Source organism: Pecten maximus, chromosome 1 (assembly GCF_902652985.1).
Source record: "Pecten maximus chromosome 1, xPecMax1.1, whole genome shotgun sequence".
Classification (NCBI taxonomy): domain Eukaryota; kingdom Metazoa; phylum Mollusca; class Bivalvia; order Pectinida; family Pectinidae; genus Pecten; species Pecten maximus.
In genome coordinates, this window is record NC_047015.1 from 18967525 (window position 1) to 18986452 (window position 18928).

General features: G+C 37.5%; 1 protein-coding gene across 1 annotated transcript in view; it reads left to right on the forward strand.

Annotated features, from left to right (window-relative positions):
* The window catches only part of LOC117327015 (sodium-dependent proline transporter-like), a 41540-nt gene that overhangs the window by 9010 nt on the left and 13602 nt on the right, over positions 1-18928 (forward strand). The window contains exons 3-5 of the mRNA XM_033883827.1: positions 6254-6385; positions 8966-9294; positions 15069-15201. Coding sequence (XP_033739718.1) covers positions 9131-9294; positions 15069-15201 — 297 coding nt within the window. The 5' untranslated portion in view covers positions 6254-6385; positions 8966-9130. The remainder of the gene's footprint in view (positions 1-6253; positions 6386-8965; positions 9295-15068; positions 15202-18928) is intronic.

An 18928-nucleotide genomic window follows, 5' to 3' on the forward strand; every position in this document is an offset into this window, starting at 1 on the left:
CGGTACTCTTCACCACAGTGGTACAGGTGCTGGGCCTAAGGCACTTCTCATTCCTGACCAATGTATCTGTAAATATTTACAGTAGAGTTAGTAAATGTCCACCTCCCTTCCAATAAACTGGGGAGATCGGTGTACCAGGAACAAAAATTAAAAACCTTTAATACAAAAATGTCGACCGTAAAGATTCTGGTATGCTAACCTCGGCAGTGATTAATGAGGTACATCATTTCATAGTCTATGACTTCAGTACCTAGTTGTAACGAGACATATCTCGAACATACACAACTGTTATTGTAACGCTGTTGATTATTGGGTTATCTTAATTTCAGTCTGTTTTCTATAAACATGATAAAATCATATATACAAACTGACTTATTAACTATGCATGTGCTGCAAATGTACTTTGTAAGATAATTTAGAATGAAATCATCAAATGCTTCAAAAAGAATAATACGAAAACTATAAATTACAAAACATAAGTTCAATGTATAACACAACATATAAAATAAGTCGTTAAACTCTATAAAGAATATTGTATCTATGGTGTGATATAAATTATCTTATATTTGGAATGAGTATTGACCATGTGGTGAAATACAACAATTCAGCCACTGTAGCAACAATGTTTACAAGTGATGTAATATCAATGAGTCTCGCCCAAAATATCTCACCGGTACGATTATCTTTTTCTGTTGAGATTACAAGTCTTAATGTGAGTAATTAAGATAGTGGCAGCGATGATTGATGGCATTGTTTAGACATAGATAATCCGTGATAATCGGCTCATCAGATAATGGTTTCTCCCATCCTAAACTATGACCGACAACCAGGTTCACGCCCTTCTGTGTTCAGCACATAACTAGAAATGTCTGATTAAAAGAGCCAATTTTTCATTTTGAAAAGTCCTGAAAAATTTGAAAGCATGGACAAATAATATGATGATGTGGCGAGTCTGTGTCGTTGGTCAGAAACCATCGATTGGACGTGTATTTCCTTCTGTGTGATATCAATTAAAATGTGTATTTCTTATGTTTATTTGTTGGATATTTATGGTAAATTATCGAGGAGGTTAGGATAATATATATATGTTTGATGCGATTCAATTCCATAGTGGGAGAAAAATCTGTTCGATTCTTAAGTGAAAATAGACGCTTTGTAAACGCCGAGGTAGATTTTTTTTTCTGTGGTATTCGATACAGTCCTAACCAAACACAATACTAACTGAAATGTATGAAACATTTGTAAATCCACTTTCTCCTCAAACCGAGATTAAGTATTTACAATAAACTAAATGATCATTTGGGCGATGTATAGTATCCCGCTATATATGTGGAAGTATATATGGGAATCATCAGGCTGTTCATTAAAAGAGCGAGAGCCATGAATTACTTATCAGAGGAACATTCTACAGATATGGAACCTGTCTATTTTAATAACCTTCATGCTAACATCATTGATTTTTTTCCTGTTACATCAGACGTTTTGGTACGTGGAAATTTCTGCTGTCCAGTTTTGATGTGTATCTGGATGTAGTTGTGGGATAAGTCCAGTATAAATTCGGTGTAAAGCTTAAAACTTGATTTATTATAATTCAACATATGTCTTTTTCTTCGGAGTGTAACACCAGCCGTTACGCGACCTGTACAGGCCTCGAGGAAGGGTGTGTTGTAAATGGTCATAGCAAGTTAATGTTGTTATTAATCATCAGCAAACCTTCATGTCAAGCTTCCATTACTTTTATATTTGCCTTTGGTTGTTTTATCGCTATTTGTCAGTTTGGCATCTGAACTTTTATAACTAGATAACGTTGACATTTTTGTCCTTTTATAGAATGTCATTTTTGTCCTTTTATAGAATGTCATTTGTATTTTCATGAACCGAGGAAACTTCAGTTTGCACTGTTAATATATATGTTTAAAACTTATAACTAGTAGTGAACCACTTGTCAAAACATATTAAGCATGTCGATAAAAACTTGACACTGACAGTTTTATCAGAACATCAGAAGATCTACTTTCCTTCTATAATTTAACCAATCCGTATGCACTAGGTATACCGTGAGAATGATATAGCATTGCACCATTCTCGAGTAGCTGGACTACACGCACTACTGAATGCTGGGGTCTGTGAAGTTAGTTTAAATGTTTTATTTGTCAATTTCCATTTAACAATATATTAACTTACATCAATCTGACACCTATAGATCCCGAGCTAAGGCCTGATTCAGTCAGATTTGTGAGAAGGTTGTAATCATTTCATTGAAATCAATGTTCTTTGTATCCATTAGTACACAGATGTAGCTCTTTGTTCTTTCTGAATAGCTCGCATAGCAATATTGTTTTGAAAATGTAAAAAAAAATTGCGCAGGGTGCAATGGAAGTCGAATTCTGTCACAAGAATAAGGATTAGTTGACTCTTATTAATAACAAAAGATAGTTTTATGAAAATGATGGGAAATGAGAGATAGGACAATGTTGACTCAGTTAACTGCCATTGGGCTCTAATACATATAGGTATTGAGGAACAACTTTATGATTGAACTTCATATTCTGTAAAGTGGTGTTTTTAATGAATGAACTACTTTTGATTTATTAATGTACCGAGATAAATAGGTGTTTTATAACAAATAATATACAGTCAGCCTAACCTCGTTAAGTCAGTTGTGTCATGGAAAAACTTCGAGATATCCCGAGTGTTAAAGGTAATCGTGTAGATTTTATGAAGAAGTTTTACTTTCGGAGCCGAATTTTATTTCGATTAAATAACGGTCTTGGAGTTGTTAGAGGTCGAGAATACGAAGCCAGTATTGTATAGAAAATAAAACGGAATTGAAGTGAACACTGCTGTATACTGTATAAATTATATAGTGAAAACAAAGTGCTAGGGGATCACTATATATAAAAATACATGATAATGAGTAATGATGATATCATATCGGTTTTCATCTCTAGCGATGAAATCCTACTGGGAGTCAAACGAAGACTAAGATCAATAAATTTGTCACGGAGAGATGTCTTCAAAGATACATTCTTTTTGCTAAGATCGTGTAATTATTGTATCGTAAGGGTGTGTAATTATTGTATAGTAAGGGTGTGTAATTATTGTATCGTCGTAAGGGTGTGTAATTATTGTATCGTAAGGGTGTGTAATTATTGTATCGTAAGGGTGTGTAATTATTGTATCGTAAGGGTGTGTAATTATTGTATAGTAAGGGTGTGTAATTATTGTATCGTAAGGGTGTGTAATTATTGTATCGTAAGATTGTGTAATTATTGTATCGTAAGGGTGTGTAATTATTGTATCGTAAGGGTGTGTAATAATTGTATAGTAAGGGTGTGTAATTATTGTATAGTAAGATTGTGTAATTATTGTATAGTAAGGGTGTGTAATTATTGTATCGTAAGGGTGTGTAATTATTGTATAGTAAGGGTGTGTAATTATTGTATCGTAAGGGTGTGTAATTATTGTATCGTAAGATTGTGTAATTATTGTATAGTAAGGATGTGTAATTATTGTATCGTAAGGGTGTGTAATTATTGTATAGTAAGATTGTGTAATTATTGTATAGTAAGATTGTGTAATTATTGTATAGTAAGGATGTGTAATTATTGTATCGTAAGGGTGTGTAATTATTGTATAGTAAGGTTGTGTAATTATTGTATCGTAAGGGTGTGTAATTATTGTATAGTAAGGGTGTGTAATTATTGTATAGTAAGATTGTGTAATTATTGTATCGTAAGGGTGTGTAATTATTGTATCGTAAGATTGTGTAATTATTGTATCGTAAGGGTGTGTAATTATTGTATCGTAAGATTGTGTAATTATTGTATAGTAAGGATGTGTAATTATTGTATCGTAAGGGTGTGTAATTATTGTATCGTAAGGGTGTGTAATATTTGTATAATAAGGATGAATACGTTTGTATAGTAAGGATGTGTAAGTTATTTTTAGTAAGGGTGTGTACGTTTGTATACTAAGGGTGTGTAAGTTTTGTATAGTAAGGATGTGTAAGTTATTTAAAGTAAGGGTATGTACATGTAAGTTTTGTATAGAAAGGATGTGTAAGGTTTGTATAGTAAGGGTTTGCAAGTTTGTATGGTAATGATGTGTAAGTTATTTAAAGTAAGGGTGTGTAACTTTTGTATAGAAAGGATGTGTAAGTTTTTTATAATAAGGTTTGTATAGTTAGGGTGTGTAAGTTTGTATGATAAGGATGTGTAAGTTATTTAAAGTAAGGGTGTGTAACTTTTGTATAGAATGGATGTGTAAGTTTTGTGTAGTAAGGGTGTGGAAGTTATTTATAGTAAGGATGTGTAAGTTTTGTATAGTAAGAGTGTCTACGGTTTGTATATCAAATATCTTCCTTGCCACACTTGGAATCTACTTTCTTTCTTTCTCTTTTTCTGATGGTGTCTCCCCTGACACTGGTCCATATATTTGTTCGTTGTTAGGTTGTAAAGCAGCGAGTCGAAATGCATTCGATATTGCGTTTCTTCATATTAATTTGTTTTGATTTATAACAGTTGGCTAACTCAGTAAAAAGTGTTCTTATTCTGGATTTCGTTTTCTTTGTGCAACTCTAATGATTGATATACTCGACTGCGAGTTAAAAAAAACAATTTGAAAAAGTCATAGAAAATTGAGGTATTCTATAATAAGACAGAATAAAATTCATTCTCACTGATCTAGTCCCCTGTGGTTATAATGGGGGGACATGTCCATAAATCAGCCGTAAATATGGCAAGCTTGATGATACATCCCTATATTTGAAGTCTAGATATCAGGATGACCGATGGTGTTAACTGTTTAATGTGACACTACATCACACCGAGGAAGACACTGAATTCCAAAAGGTCAGTGTTTACAGACCAATGTGATCCTCAATTGTTGACAACAACAATGCGTACTAAATCAGTTATATATGCATATTTCACACTGACACCAACTGAATACCAAGTTAGAATGATCCAATATTGTCCATGTCACATAAACATATAGTAGTTCTATCAGCTTTAGATCGAGCGAGCAATTGAAGTGGATAAATAAGAGTGGGTAAAATGCCTATTTATGAAAAAATTCAAAAAGATCTTTTAAAGAAGACAAAGCAATTCGATTTATCTCGTCAAGTGTATCTGCATTTCGTATATCACTACAAGACCCGTACGTCATTGATTAACAGTATGGCAGGATATATTTTTCTCTTTCAGAACCAAACTAAGATACTGAGCTCTGAAAATTGTTTGTTAATCAAATATACTAAAACCATTTTGCTCAAAAATATCGTATTACCTGACGGAGTAGTAACCTACCTTATTACCTGACGGAGTAGTTACCCACCTTATTACCTGACGGAGTAGCTACCCACCTTATTACCTGACGGAGTAGTTACCTACCTTATTACCTGACGGAGTAGTTACCTACCTTATTACCTGACGGAGTAGTTACCTACCTTATTACCTGACGGAGTAGTTACCCACCTTATTACCTGACGGAGTAGTTACCAACCTTATTACCTGACGGAGTAGCTACCCACCTTATTACCTGACGGAGTAGTTACCCACCTTAATACCTGACGGAGTAGTTACCTACCTTATTACCTGACGGGGTAGTAACCTACCTTATTACCTGACGGAGTAGTTACCTACCTTATTACCTGACGGAGTAGTTACCTACCTTATTACCTGACGGTGTAGTTACCCACCTTATTACCTGACGGAGTAGTTACCTACCTTATTAAATGACGGAGTAGTTACCTACCTTATTACCTGACGGAGTAGTAACCAACCTTATTACCTGACGGAGTAGTAACCAACCTTATTACCTGACGGAGTAGTAATCTACCTTATTACCTGACGGAGTAGCTACCTACCTTATTACCTGACGGAGTAGTTACCTACCTTATTACCTGACGGAGTAGCTACCTACCTTATTACCTGACGGAGTAGTTACCTACATGTACCTTATTACCTGACGGAGTAGTTACCTACCTTATTACCTGACGGAGTAGTTACCTACCTTATTACCTGACGGAGTAGTAACCTACCTTATTACCTGACGAAGTAGTTACCTACCTTATTACCTGACGGAGTAGTTACCTACCTTATTACCTGACGGAGTAGTAACCTACCTTATTACCTGACGAAGTAGTTACCTACCTTATTACCTGACGGAGTAGTTACCTAGCGTATTACGTGTTAGTTTTGATATACTGGTGCAATAAAACACTACAGTACTATGGTATATTTACTTACAGGAGCCTTTCTATTACCATACCTCATCACTATCTTCCTACTGGCCATCCCTGTTTACTTCATGGAGGCGGGCCTCGGGCAGTTCTCTGGCAGAAGTATGCGGGACGTGTGGATATTTTGTCCTCTTATACAAGGTAATGCCACAAGAATGGGAAGACCATATTTCAGTTATAATTGTTTATACATGGCAAGTTCACGGAGATGTAAGGAAAGGGAAAAACCCGAAAACTAAGCAGATGGATGGAATCATATCATTATAGGGTCTGTTCATACTTGAAACGTCGGCGAGAAAATGCTACAAAGTCAAATAAAACACAAACGAGGTAAAATGGGGGTTCAAATAAAACACAAACGAGGTAAAATGGGGGTAGCGATTGGGAGACACAACTACACACCAGGTAAATATCATATGGGGGTAACGACGGAGAGGAAATAACTACACACCGGATAAATACCATATGGGGGTAGTGACGGAGGGGAGATAACTACACACCAGGTAAATATCATATGGGGGTAGTGACGGAGGGGAAATAACTACACACCAGGTAAATATCATATCGGGGTAGTGATGGAGGGGAGATAACTACACACCAGGTAAATATAATATGGGGTAGTGACGGAGGGGAGATAACTACACACCAGGTAAATATCATATGGGTGTAGTGACGGAGGGGAGATAACTACACACCAGGTAAATATCATATGGGGGTAGTGACGGAGGGGAAATAACTACACACCAGGTAAATATCATATTGGGGTAGTGACGGAGGGGAGATAACTACACACCGGGTAAATATCATATCGGGGTAGTGATGGAGGGGAAATAACTACACACTAGGTAAATATCATATCGGGGTAGTGACGGAGGGGAAATAACTACACACCAGGTAAATATCATATCGGGGTAGTGATGGAGGGGAGATAACTACACACTAGGTAAATATCATATGGGGGTAGTGACGGAGGGGAGATAACTACACACCAGGTAAATATCATATGGGTGTAGTGACGGAGGGAAATAACTCCACACCAGGTAAATATCATATCGGGGTAGTGATGGAGGGGAGATAACTACACACCAGGTAAATATACATGTAATATGGGTGTAGCGATGTATTTTAGTACCCCCCGAATTCCACTACTGAAAATGGTTCAATTAAGGATTGAATTATGTTATGTTGAGGTGTGCGAAGCAGTTCATAATAAATTTGTCTCAAGACCTATTGAGGTTTATGCCCCCATACACCTCAACATAACTTTATTCAATCCTTATATTTATATTTTTTTGATATTTTGTACAATATTTTGTCTTTGACAAATAGGGACTTGTGCAAGTCTGTCACAGAACTTACCGAAATGTACGTCATCACTCTTCGTCTACATATGGTTAATACTTTTAAGATTTCTTTCGTGAACAAACTTAATAGCAAATTAAAACAAATATTAGTTTTAAAGGAATTTATTTCATATAAATATGATCGCTTTTGAAAAGGAATTACAAAAATATAGTCCAAGCTCGACAAATGTATTCCTACGCCGAACTTGATATAGTTCATTGAAAAATGGCTCGAGTCAGCTGTGGTAGGTTCATTGAGTCTGAATTGGGTGGAAATATAAATATTGAAGTATGTATCATTTACAAAAGAAACGTCAAAAGTCATTTCACCAGCCCGGGAGTACTTCACAACTTTGCAGTTAGTGCTCTGTTAACTGATGCATGTCCGAAAATTCTTCCAACTTTATTACTAAGAACTTAGAAAAGGCATTTCTGTTTCTGAAATATCTGAAATATACAACATTAGTTTTTTTCAGCGTTTGTTTCAGGTTGTCATTGTTGTAAGTGCTATGTCATCAGCTTATAGAAGAATTGAAATAATAGTTATTTCATTGGTCTCTATACCACATTTTTACATGTCTACATTGTATATCATGTGCAAGGTCATTTATTCTATACAGCCTTGTTTTACTCCTTGTGAATCATTTACTCTAACCCTTAAAGACGTTTTTAAATTCAGATTTGATTGCCTCTAAAAACAACTTTGAATTCCTAAATTTTCCATTCCCCTCTGTTTACACGTTTGAAAGCATTTTCCATGTGTACAATGCATGCATATGTTTTTGTTTCATTATTTTCCTATTGTTACTCAGTATATAAAATGATAAAAATATATACTTATGCTCAATACAGCTTCTGTTTTTTCCTAAATCCATTTTGCTAGTCTACCAAAATATTCTGATTCGAACCATTTCGACCAGCGTTGGTTTAAGTATCTGCATAGATTTTACCAGATACGGAACTGAGAGATATTCATCTGTAATTTTTAGGATCTAAGGGATCCTTCTAACATTTCAATATTGGTTAAGCGAACTTTGCCCCTGGATGTCTTAGATTTAACTAAAATTAAAACAATGGGTAAACATGGAATGGAAAACTTTGAATATATACAATTATCTTCCATTTAACTCTTTATTAACTTAACAAATGCATCGTATGACTTCTTTGTGCCAGAGGACGACATTAATGCTTGTTCTATCAACATTCTAGTATCGTTGACTTGCGTTGCAGCATCTTCATCATTCAAAAAGTTTCCATCAACCCTTATAGTAAAACATCTATTTGATAAACTCTAGCTTCTTGTTCAATTTTCTTACTATAACTTGTCGACTGATTTCTGACTAGTACTGGTACATTGATATATTAACTTATGTTACAGGTGTTGGTCTCGGATTACTCTTACTGATGATACTTTGTGTGTGGTACTACGTCATGTTAACCACTTGGGTGATCTATTATCTATACCAATCCTTCATCTTCCCGCTCCCGTGGAGTACGTGTGGGAAACGAGTGGAATACACCCCACTGCTTCAGTTTTCTGGACATGCGTACACCGAACACAACATTGATGAACTCCACTGTAACCAACGAAACACTGTACAACGGAACATTTTACAACGCCACGTACAACACGACAAACGTATCCCATAACAATCAAAGGAACACGGTGTTCCGAGAGGGACACAGCTCTGAGGAAGAGTTCTGGCAGTAAGTTGTGATTGTTAAAGGGTTAGATATTCCACATTATGACATGACCTCCGTCTGTCCGTCTGTTTAAGACAATGCGCAATATGTTGAAATGACATCTATAATTCTTTTTTTAAATCGTGTTAAAGCACAGTACAAACCTAAAAATATCATATAATCAGGTTTCCGAGATGCCATATGGAAACGATATATTCAGGTCATTTTATCTATGGAAAGTGAAGACACCTTAGTTCATGTCTTGATTGGGAATGGGTATCGAAATATATATGGTATAAGATGATGCTCAAACGGTCAAACCGGTTACAATTAAATCAGTATGTCAGCATGAAACAAAACGACAAATCTTTATGCTAATATAATTTCGCAATTTCTTTATTTTGTGTATCCCAGTAGACTGATGTGACATGGATAATCAAGAGTTAATTATCAGAAAGTTTGTCATATCATCAAAATAAAAGAAAAAAACATCTACTGTTATGTATACAAATTAAATAATTCATCCAAATATGCATGTATCACAACCCCCTACACTACCTTAGTATTTTACTGTAATAGAACATTGGGTCGGTACATTACTGTTTCCATATACATTCATGTTTTAATTTGCCTGTGTTTTAATACTTATGTTATACCCATTTACCCATAGGTGGGCAAGGCTTCATTGACATAGTTATCATTGTATCTACATTGGGTGTACATGTAGTTACATTTCAAAACCCTCGCATTGCTGGTTGTTACCAATGGTACAGCACGCATGCACTTGTAAAATAAGACATCGATGGACTGGATGATACAATGAGGGAATTCAGTTCTTTTTTTTAATCTTTGAAATAATTATAATATCTAAAAGGTAATGATATAGCTTGCAAATGGTATGGTCCTTAACATACAATATACAGCATTTCAATGACAATAAACACTTCCATCTTAGCTTCACATCTCATTCAACAGGGACCTCCTTATACGTACCGATTGAGAACAAAAATATCAGTTGCCTAAGCACCTTACTGTTATTTACCCCTGGTTGTTCGCGGGGGATATGCCTAGCCAACAAACATGTTATTTACCTATGTATGACGATAATGATTAACTTATCAGGAAATTCTAATGACCTACAACACACTAATTGTCATCTCACCACCAAGTGCTGTTCCATTTACAAACAGAACAATATCGTCACCTTTACACCAAACTCAGAGACACAATATCGTCACCTTTACACCAAACTCGGAGACACAATATTGTCACCTCTACATCAAACTCAGAGACACAATATCGTCACCTCTACACCAAACTCAGAGACACAATATCGTCACCTCTACACCAAACTCAGAGACACAATATCGTCACCTCTACACCTAACTCAGAGACACAATATCGTCACCTCTACATCAAACTCAGAGACACAATATCGTCACCTCTACACCAAACTCAGAGACACAATATCGTCATCTCTACACCAAACTCAGAGACACAATATCGTCACCTCTACATCAAACTCAGAGACACAATATCGTCACCTCTACACCAAACTCAGAGACACAATATTGTCACCTCTACACCAAACTCAGAGACACAATATCGTCACCTCTACACCAAACTCAGAGACACAATATCGTCACCTCTACACCAAACTCAGAGACACAATATTGTCACCTCTACACCAAACTCAGAGACACAATATTGTCACCTCTACACCAAACTCAGAGACACAATATTGTCACCTCTACACCAAACTCAGAGACACAATATCGTCATCTCTACACCAAACTCAGAGACACAATATTGTCACCTCTACACCAAACTCAGAGACACAATATTGTCACCTCCACTCTCAACTCAGAGACACAATATCGTCACCTCTACATCAAACTCAGAGACACAATATCGTCACCTCTACACCAAGCTCAGAGACACAATATCGTCACCTTTACACCAAACTCAGAGACACAATATCGTCATTTCTACACTAAACTCAGAGACACAATATCGTCACCTCTACACCAAACTCAGAGACACAATATCGTCACCTCTACACCAAACTCAGAGACACAATATCGTCACCTCTATCGTCACCTCTACACCAAACTCAGAGACACAATATCGTCACCTCTACACCAAGCTCAGAGACACAATATCGTACCTCTACATCAAACTCAGAGACACAATATCGTCATCTCTACACCATATCAGAGACACAATATCGTCACTTCTACACCAAACTCGGAGACACAATATCGTCACCTCTACACCAAACTCGGAGACACAATATCGTCATCTCTACACCAAACTCAGAGACACAATATCGTCACCTCTACATCAAACTCAGAGACACAATATCGTCACTTCTACACCAAACTCAGAGACACGATATCGTCACCTCTACACCAAACTCAGAGACACGATATCGTCACCTTTACACCAAACTCACAGACACAATATCGTCACCTCCACTCTAAACTCAGAGACACAATATCGTCACCTCTACACCAAACTCAGAGACACGATATCGTCACCTTTACACCAAACTCAGAGACACAATATCGTCACCTCCACTCTAAACTCAGAGACACAAAATTGTCACCTCCACTCTAAACTCAGAGACACAATATCGTCACCTCTACACCAAACTCAGAGACACAATATCGTCACCTCTACACCAAACTCAGAGACACGATATCGTCACCTCCACTCTAAACTCAGAGACACAATATCGTCACCTCCACTCTAAACTCAGAGACACAATATTGTCACCTCTACACCAAACTCAGAGACACAATATCGTCACCTTTACACCAAACTCAGAGACACAATATCGTCACCTTTACACCAAACTCAGAGACACAATATCGTCACCTCTACACCAAACTCGGAGACACAATATTGTCACCTATACACCAAACTCAGAGACACAATATGTTCACCTCTACACCAAACTCAGAGACACAATATCGTCACCTCTACACCAAACTCAGAGACACAATATCGTCACCTCTACATCAAACTCAGAGACACAATATTGTCACCTCTACACCAAACTCAAAGACACAATATTGTCACTTCTACATCAAACTCAGAGACACAATATCGTCATCTCTACACTAAACTCAGAGACACATTATCGTCACCTCTACACCAAACTCAGAGACACAATATCGTCACCTCTACACCAAACTCAGAGACACAATATCGTCACCTCTACACCAAACTCAGAGACACAATATCGTCACTTCTACACCAAACTCAGAGACACAATATCGTCACCTCTACACCAAACTCAGAGACACAATATCGTCATCTCTACATCAAACTCAGAGACACAATATCGTCACCTCTACACCAAACTCAGAGACACAATATCGTCACCTCTACATCAAACTCAGAGACACAATATCGTCACCTCCACACCAAACTCAGAGACACAATATCGTCACTTCTACACCAAACTCAGAGACACAATATCGTCACCTCTACACCAAACTCAGAGACACAATATCGTCACCTCTACACCAAACTCAGAGACACAATATCGTCACCTCTACACCAAACTCAGAGACACAATATCGTCACCTCTACACCAAACTCAGAGACACAATATCGTCACTTCTACACCAAACTCAGAGACACAATATCGTCACCTCTACACCATATCAGAGACACAATATCGTCACCTCCACTCTAAACTCAGAGACACAATATCGTCACCTCTACACCAAACTCAGAGACACAATATCGTCACCTCTACACCAAACTCAGAGACACAATATCGTCACCTCTACACCAAACTCAGAGACACAATATCGTCACCTCTACACCAAACTCAGAGACACAATATTGTCACTTCTACACCAACTCAGAGACACAATATCGTCACCTCTACACCAAACTCAGAGACACAATATCGTCACCTCTACACCAAACTCAGAGACACAATATCGTCACCTCTACACCAAACTCAGAGACACAATATCGTCACCTCTACACCAAACTCAGAGACACAATATCGTCACTTCTACACCAAACTCAGAGACACAATATCGTCACCTCTACACCATATCAGAGACGCAATATCGTCACCTCTACACCAAACTCAGAGACACAATATCGTCACTTCTACATCAAACTCAGAGACACAATATCGTCACCTCTACACCAAGCTCAGAGACACAATATCGTCACCTCTACACCATATCAGAGACACAATATCGTCACCTCTACACCAAACTCAGAGACACAATATCGTCACTTCTACATCAAACTCAGAGACACAATATCGTCACTTCTACATCAAACTCAGAGACACAATATCGTCACCTCTACACCAACCTCACATACACAATATCGTCACCTCTACACCAAACTCAGAGACACAATATCGTCACCTCCACTCTAAACTCAGAGACACAATATCGTCACCTCTACACCAAACTCAGAGACACAATATCGTCACCTCTACACCAAACTCAGAGACACAATATCGTCACCTCTACACCAAACTCAGAGACACAATATCGTCACCTCTACATCAAACTCACGAGACACAATATCGTCACTTCTACACCAAACTCAGAGACACAATATCGTCACCTCTACACCAAACTCAGAGACACAATATCGTCACCTCTACATCAAACTTAGAGACACAATATCGTCACTTCTACATCAAACTCAGAGACACAATATCGTCACTTCTACACCAAACTCAGAGACACAATATCGTCACCTCTACATCAAACTTAGAGACACAATATCGTCACCTCTACACCAACCTCAGAGACACAATATCGTCACCTCTACACCAACCTCAGAGACACGATATCGTCACCTCTACATCAAACTCAGAGACACAATATCGTCACTTCTACATCAAACTCACGAGACACAATATCGTCACCTCTACACCAAACTCAGAGACACAATATCGTCACCTCTACACCAAACTCACGAGACACAATATCGTTATCTCTACACCATATCAGAGACACAATATCGTCACCTCTACACCAAACTCAGAGACACAATATTGTCACCTCCACTCTAAACTCAGAGACACAATATCGTCATCTCTACACCAAACTCAGAGACATAATATCGTCACCTCTACACCAAACTCAGAGACACAATATCGTCACCTCTACACCAAACTCAGAGACACAATATCGTCACTTCTACACCAAACTCAGAGACACAATATCGTCACCTTTACACCAAACTCGGAGACATAATATCGTCACTTCTACCCCCAAACTCAGAGACACAATATCGTCACCTCTACACCAACCTCACATACACAATATCGTCACCTCTACACCAAACTCAGAGACACAATATCGTCACCTCTACACCAACCTCACATACACAATATCGTCACCTCTACACCAAACTCAGAGACACAATATTGTCACCTCTACACCAAACTCAGAGACACAATATCGTCACCTCCACTCTAAACTCAGAGACACATTATCGTCACCTCTACACCAAACTCAGAGACACAATATCGTACCTCTACATCAAACTCACAGACACAATATCGTCACCTCTACACCAAACTCAGAGACACAATATCGTCACCTCCACTCTAAACTCAGAGACACAATATCGTCACCTCTACACCAAACTCAGAGACACAATATCGTCACCTCTACCCCCAAACTCAGAGACACAATATCGTCACCTCTACACCAAACTCAGAGACACAATATCGTTACTCCTGCGCCAAACTTACTACCGGTCTATTAGTGATGTGGTGTACACTGTATTTTGTGCCCCAGGTATAAAGTGTTGGACATCTCTGCCGGGTTTCATGACTTCGGTTCTCTGAAGGGCCACCTCGTCATATGTCTGCTGATAACCTGGATAATCGTCTACTTGTGTGTCATCAAGGGGATCAGATCATCAGGCAAGGTACGACACCAAATCATATACATAAACACATGACCTAGGGTTGATGAGTTATTACATTTTTAACAGCCCATCATTAGGGCCAAAAAAGGGTATGAGTAAAACTGGGTATAACCAGGAACAACGTCAAACAAACGAAACAGGTAAAATATGTAGTTTTAAATAATACAGGTGGCTCTGTTTACTCCTAACTTGTGGTACAGACAGACAGCTTTTAGATAGTTCAAAAGTGTGTATACATGTATGTTATATATTTCGAAAAGAAGTTTAAGACTTGTTATTCTGTTAAGAAACTTTCTGATGTAGGTTGTATATCAATACAATATAATAAGATAGATTTTGTTCTTGCATAGCTACAGATAACTGTATCCAATATGGTGAGATATGAGAGAATATGTACTAATATTAGTATTTTACAAGAATAGATAATCGCTCGCATTACATTGTTAGTTCTAATGTGACCTAGGTTGTTTGTGTCATTACATTACAGGTGGTGTATGTGACCTAGATTGTATCTATCATTACATTACAGGTGGTGTATGTGACCTAGGTTGTATGTGTCATTACATTACAGGTGGTGTATGTGACCTAGGTTGTATCTATCATTACATTACAGGTGGTGTATGTGACCTAGGTTGTATCTATCATTACATTACAGGTGGTGTATGTGACCTAGGTTGTATGTGTCATTACATTACAGGTGGTGTATGTGACCTAGATTGTATCTATCATTACATTACAGGTGGTGTATGTGACCTAGGTTGTATCTATCATTACATTACAGGTGGTGTATGTGACCTAGATTGTATCTATCATTACATTACAGGTGGTGTATGTGACCTAGGTTGTATGTGTCATTACATTACAGGTGGTGTATGTGACCTAGGTTGTATCTATCATTACATTACAGGTGGTGTATGTGACCTAGGTTGTATGTGTCATTACATTACAGGTTGTATATGTGACCTAGGTTGTATCTATCATTACATTACAGGTGGTGTATGTGACCTAGGTTGTATGTGTCATTACATTACAGGTGGTGTATGTGACCTATGTTGTATGTGTCATTACATTACAGGTGGTGTATGTGACCTAGGTTGTATCTATCATTACATTACAGGTGGTGTATGTGACCTAGGTTGTATGTGTCATTACATTACAGGTGGTGTATGTGACCTAGGTTGTATCTATCATTACATTACAGGTGGTGTATGTGACCTAGGTTGTATCTATCATTACATTACAGGTGGTGTATGTGACCTAAGTTGTATCTATCATTACATTACAGGTGGTGTATGTGACCTAGGTTGTATGTGTCATTACATTACAGGTTGTATATGTGACTTAGGTTGTATCTATCATTACATTACAGGTGGTGTATGTGACCTAGGTTGTATGTGTCATTACATTACAGGTGGTGTATGTGACCTAGGTTGTATCTATCATTACATTACAGGTGGTGTATGTGACCTAGGTTGTATGTGTCATTACATTACAGGTGGTGTATGTGACCTAGGTTGTATGTGTCATTACATTACAGGTGGTGTATGTGACCTAGGTTGTATCTATAATTACATTACAGGTGGTGTATGTGACCCAGGTTGTATGTGTCATTACATTACAGGTTGTATATGTGACTTAGGTTGTATCTATCATTACATTACAGGTGGTGTATGTGACCTAGGTTGTATGTGTCATTACATTACAGGTGGTGTATGTGACCTAGGTTGTATCTATCATTACATTACAGGTGGTGTATGTGATCTAGGTTGTATGTGTCATTACATTACAGGTGGTGTATGTGACCTAGGTTGTATGTGTCATTACATTACAGGTTGTATATGTGACCTAGGTTGTATGTGTCATTACATTACAGGTGGTGTATGTGACCTAGGTTGTATCTATCATTACATTACAGGTGGTGTATGTGACCTAGGTTGTATGTGTCATTACATTACAGGTTGTATATGTGACCTAGGTTGTATGTGTCATTACATTACAGGTGGTGTATGTGACCTAAGTTGTATCTATCATTACATTACAGGTGGTGTATGTGACCTAGGTGGTATCTGTCATTACATTACAGGTGGTGTATGTGACCTAGATTGTATGTGTCATTACATTACATGTTGTATATGTGACCTAGGTTGTATGTGTCATTACATTACAGGTGGTGTATGTGACCTAAGTTGTATCTATCATTACATTACAGGTGGTGTATGTGACCTAGGTTGTATCTGTCATTACATTACAGGTGGTGTATGTGACCTAGGTTGTATCTGTCATTACATTACAGGTGGTGTATGTGACCTAGATTGTATATGTCATTACATTACATGTTGTATATGTGACCTAGGTTGTATGTGTCATTACATTACAGGTGGTGTATGTGACCTAGATTGTATATGTCATTACATTACAGGTGGTGTATGTGACCTAGGTTGTATATGTCATTACATTACAGGTGGTGTATGTGACCTAGATTGTATATGTCATTACATTACAGGTGGTGTATGTGACCTAGGTTGTATGTGTCATTACATTACAGGTTGTATCTACATGTATCATTACATTACAGGTGGTGTATGTGACCTAGGTTGTATCTATCATTACATTACAGGTGGTGTATGTGACCTAGGTTGTATCTATCATTACATTACAGGTGGTGTATGTGACCTAGGTTGTATCTATCATTACATTACAGGTGGTGTATGTGACCTAGATTGTATATGTCATTACATTACAGGTGATGTATGTGACCTAAGTTGTATGTGTCATTACATTACAGGTGGTGTATGTGACCTAGGTTGTATCTATCATTACATTACAGGTTGTATCTATCATTACATTACAGGTGGTGTATGTGACCTAGGTTGTATCTATCATTACATTACAGGTTGTATCTATCATTACATTACAGGTTGTATCTATCATTACATTACAGGTGGTGTATGTGACCTAAGTTGTATCTATCATTACATTACAGGTGGTGTATGTGACCTAGGTTGTATCTATTATTACATTACAGGTTGTATCTATCATTACATTACAGGTTGTATCTATCATTACATTACAGGTGGTGTATGTGTCCTAAGTTGTATCTATCATTACATTACAGGTGGTGTATGTGACCTAAGTTGTATCTATCATTACATTACAGGTGGTGTATGTGACCTAGGTTGTATGTGTCATTACATTACAGGTGGTGTATGTGACCTATGTTGTATGTGTCATTACATTACAGGTGGTGTATGTGACCTAGGTTGTATCTATCATTACATTACAGGTGGTGTATGTGACCTAGGTTGTATGTGTCATTACATTACAGGTGGTGTATGTGACCTAGGTTGTATCTATCATTACATTACAGGTGGTGTATGTGACCTAGGTTGTATGTGTCATTACATTACAGGTGGTGTATGTGACCTAGGTTGTATCTATTATTACATTACAGGTGGTGTATGTGACCTAGGTTGTATGTGTCATTACATTACAGGTGGTGTATGTGACCTAGGTTGTATCTATCATTACATTACAGGTGGTGTATGTGACCTAGGTTGTATCTATCATTACATTACAGGTGGTGTATGTGACCTAGGTTGTATCTATCATTACATTACAGGTGGTGTATGTGACCTAGGTTGTATCTATCATTACATTACAGGTGGTGTATGTGACCTAGGTTGTATGTGTCATTACATTACAGGTGGTGTATGTGACCTAGGTTGTA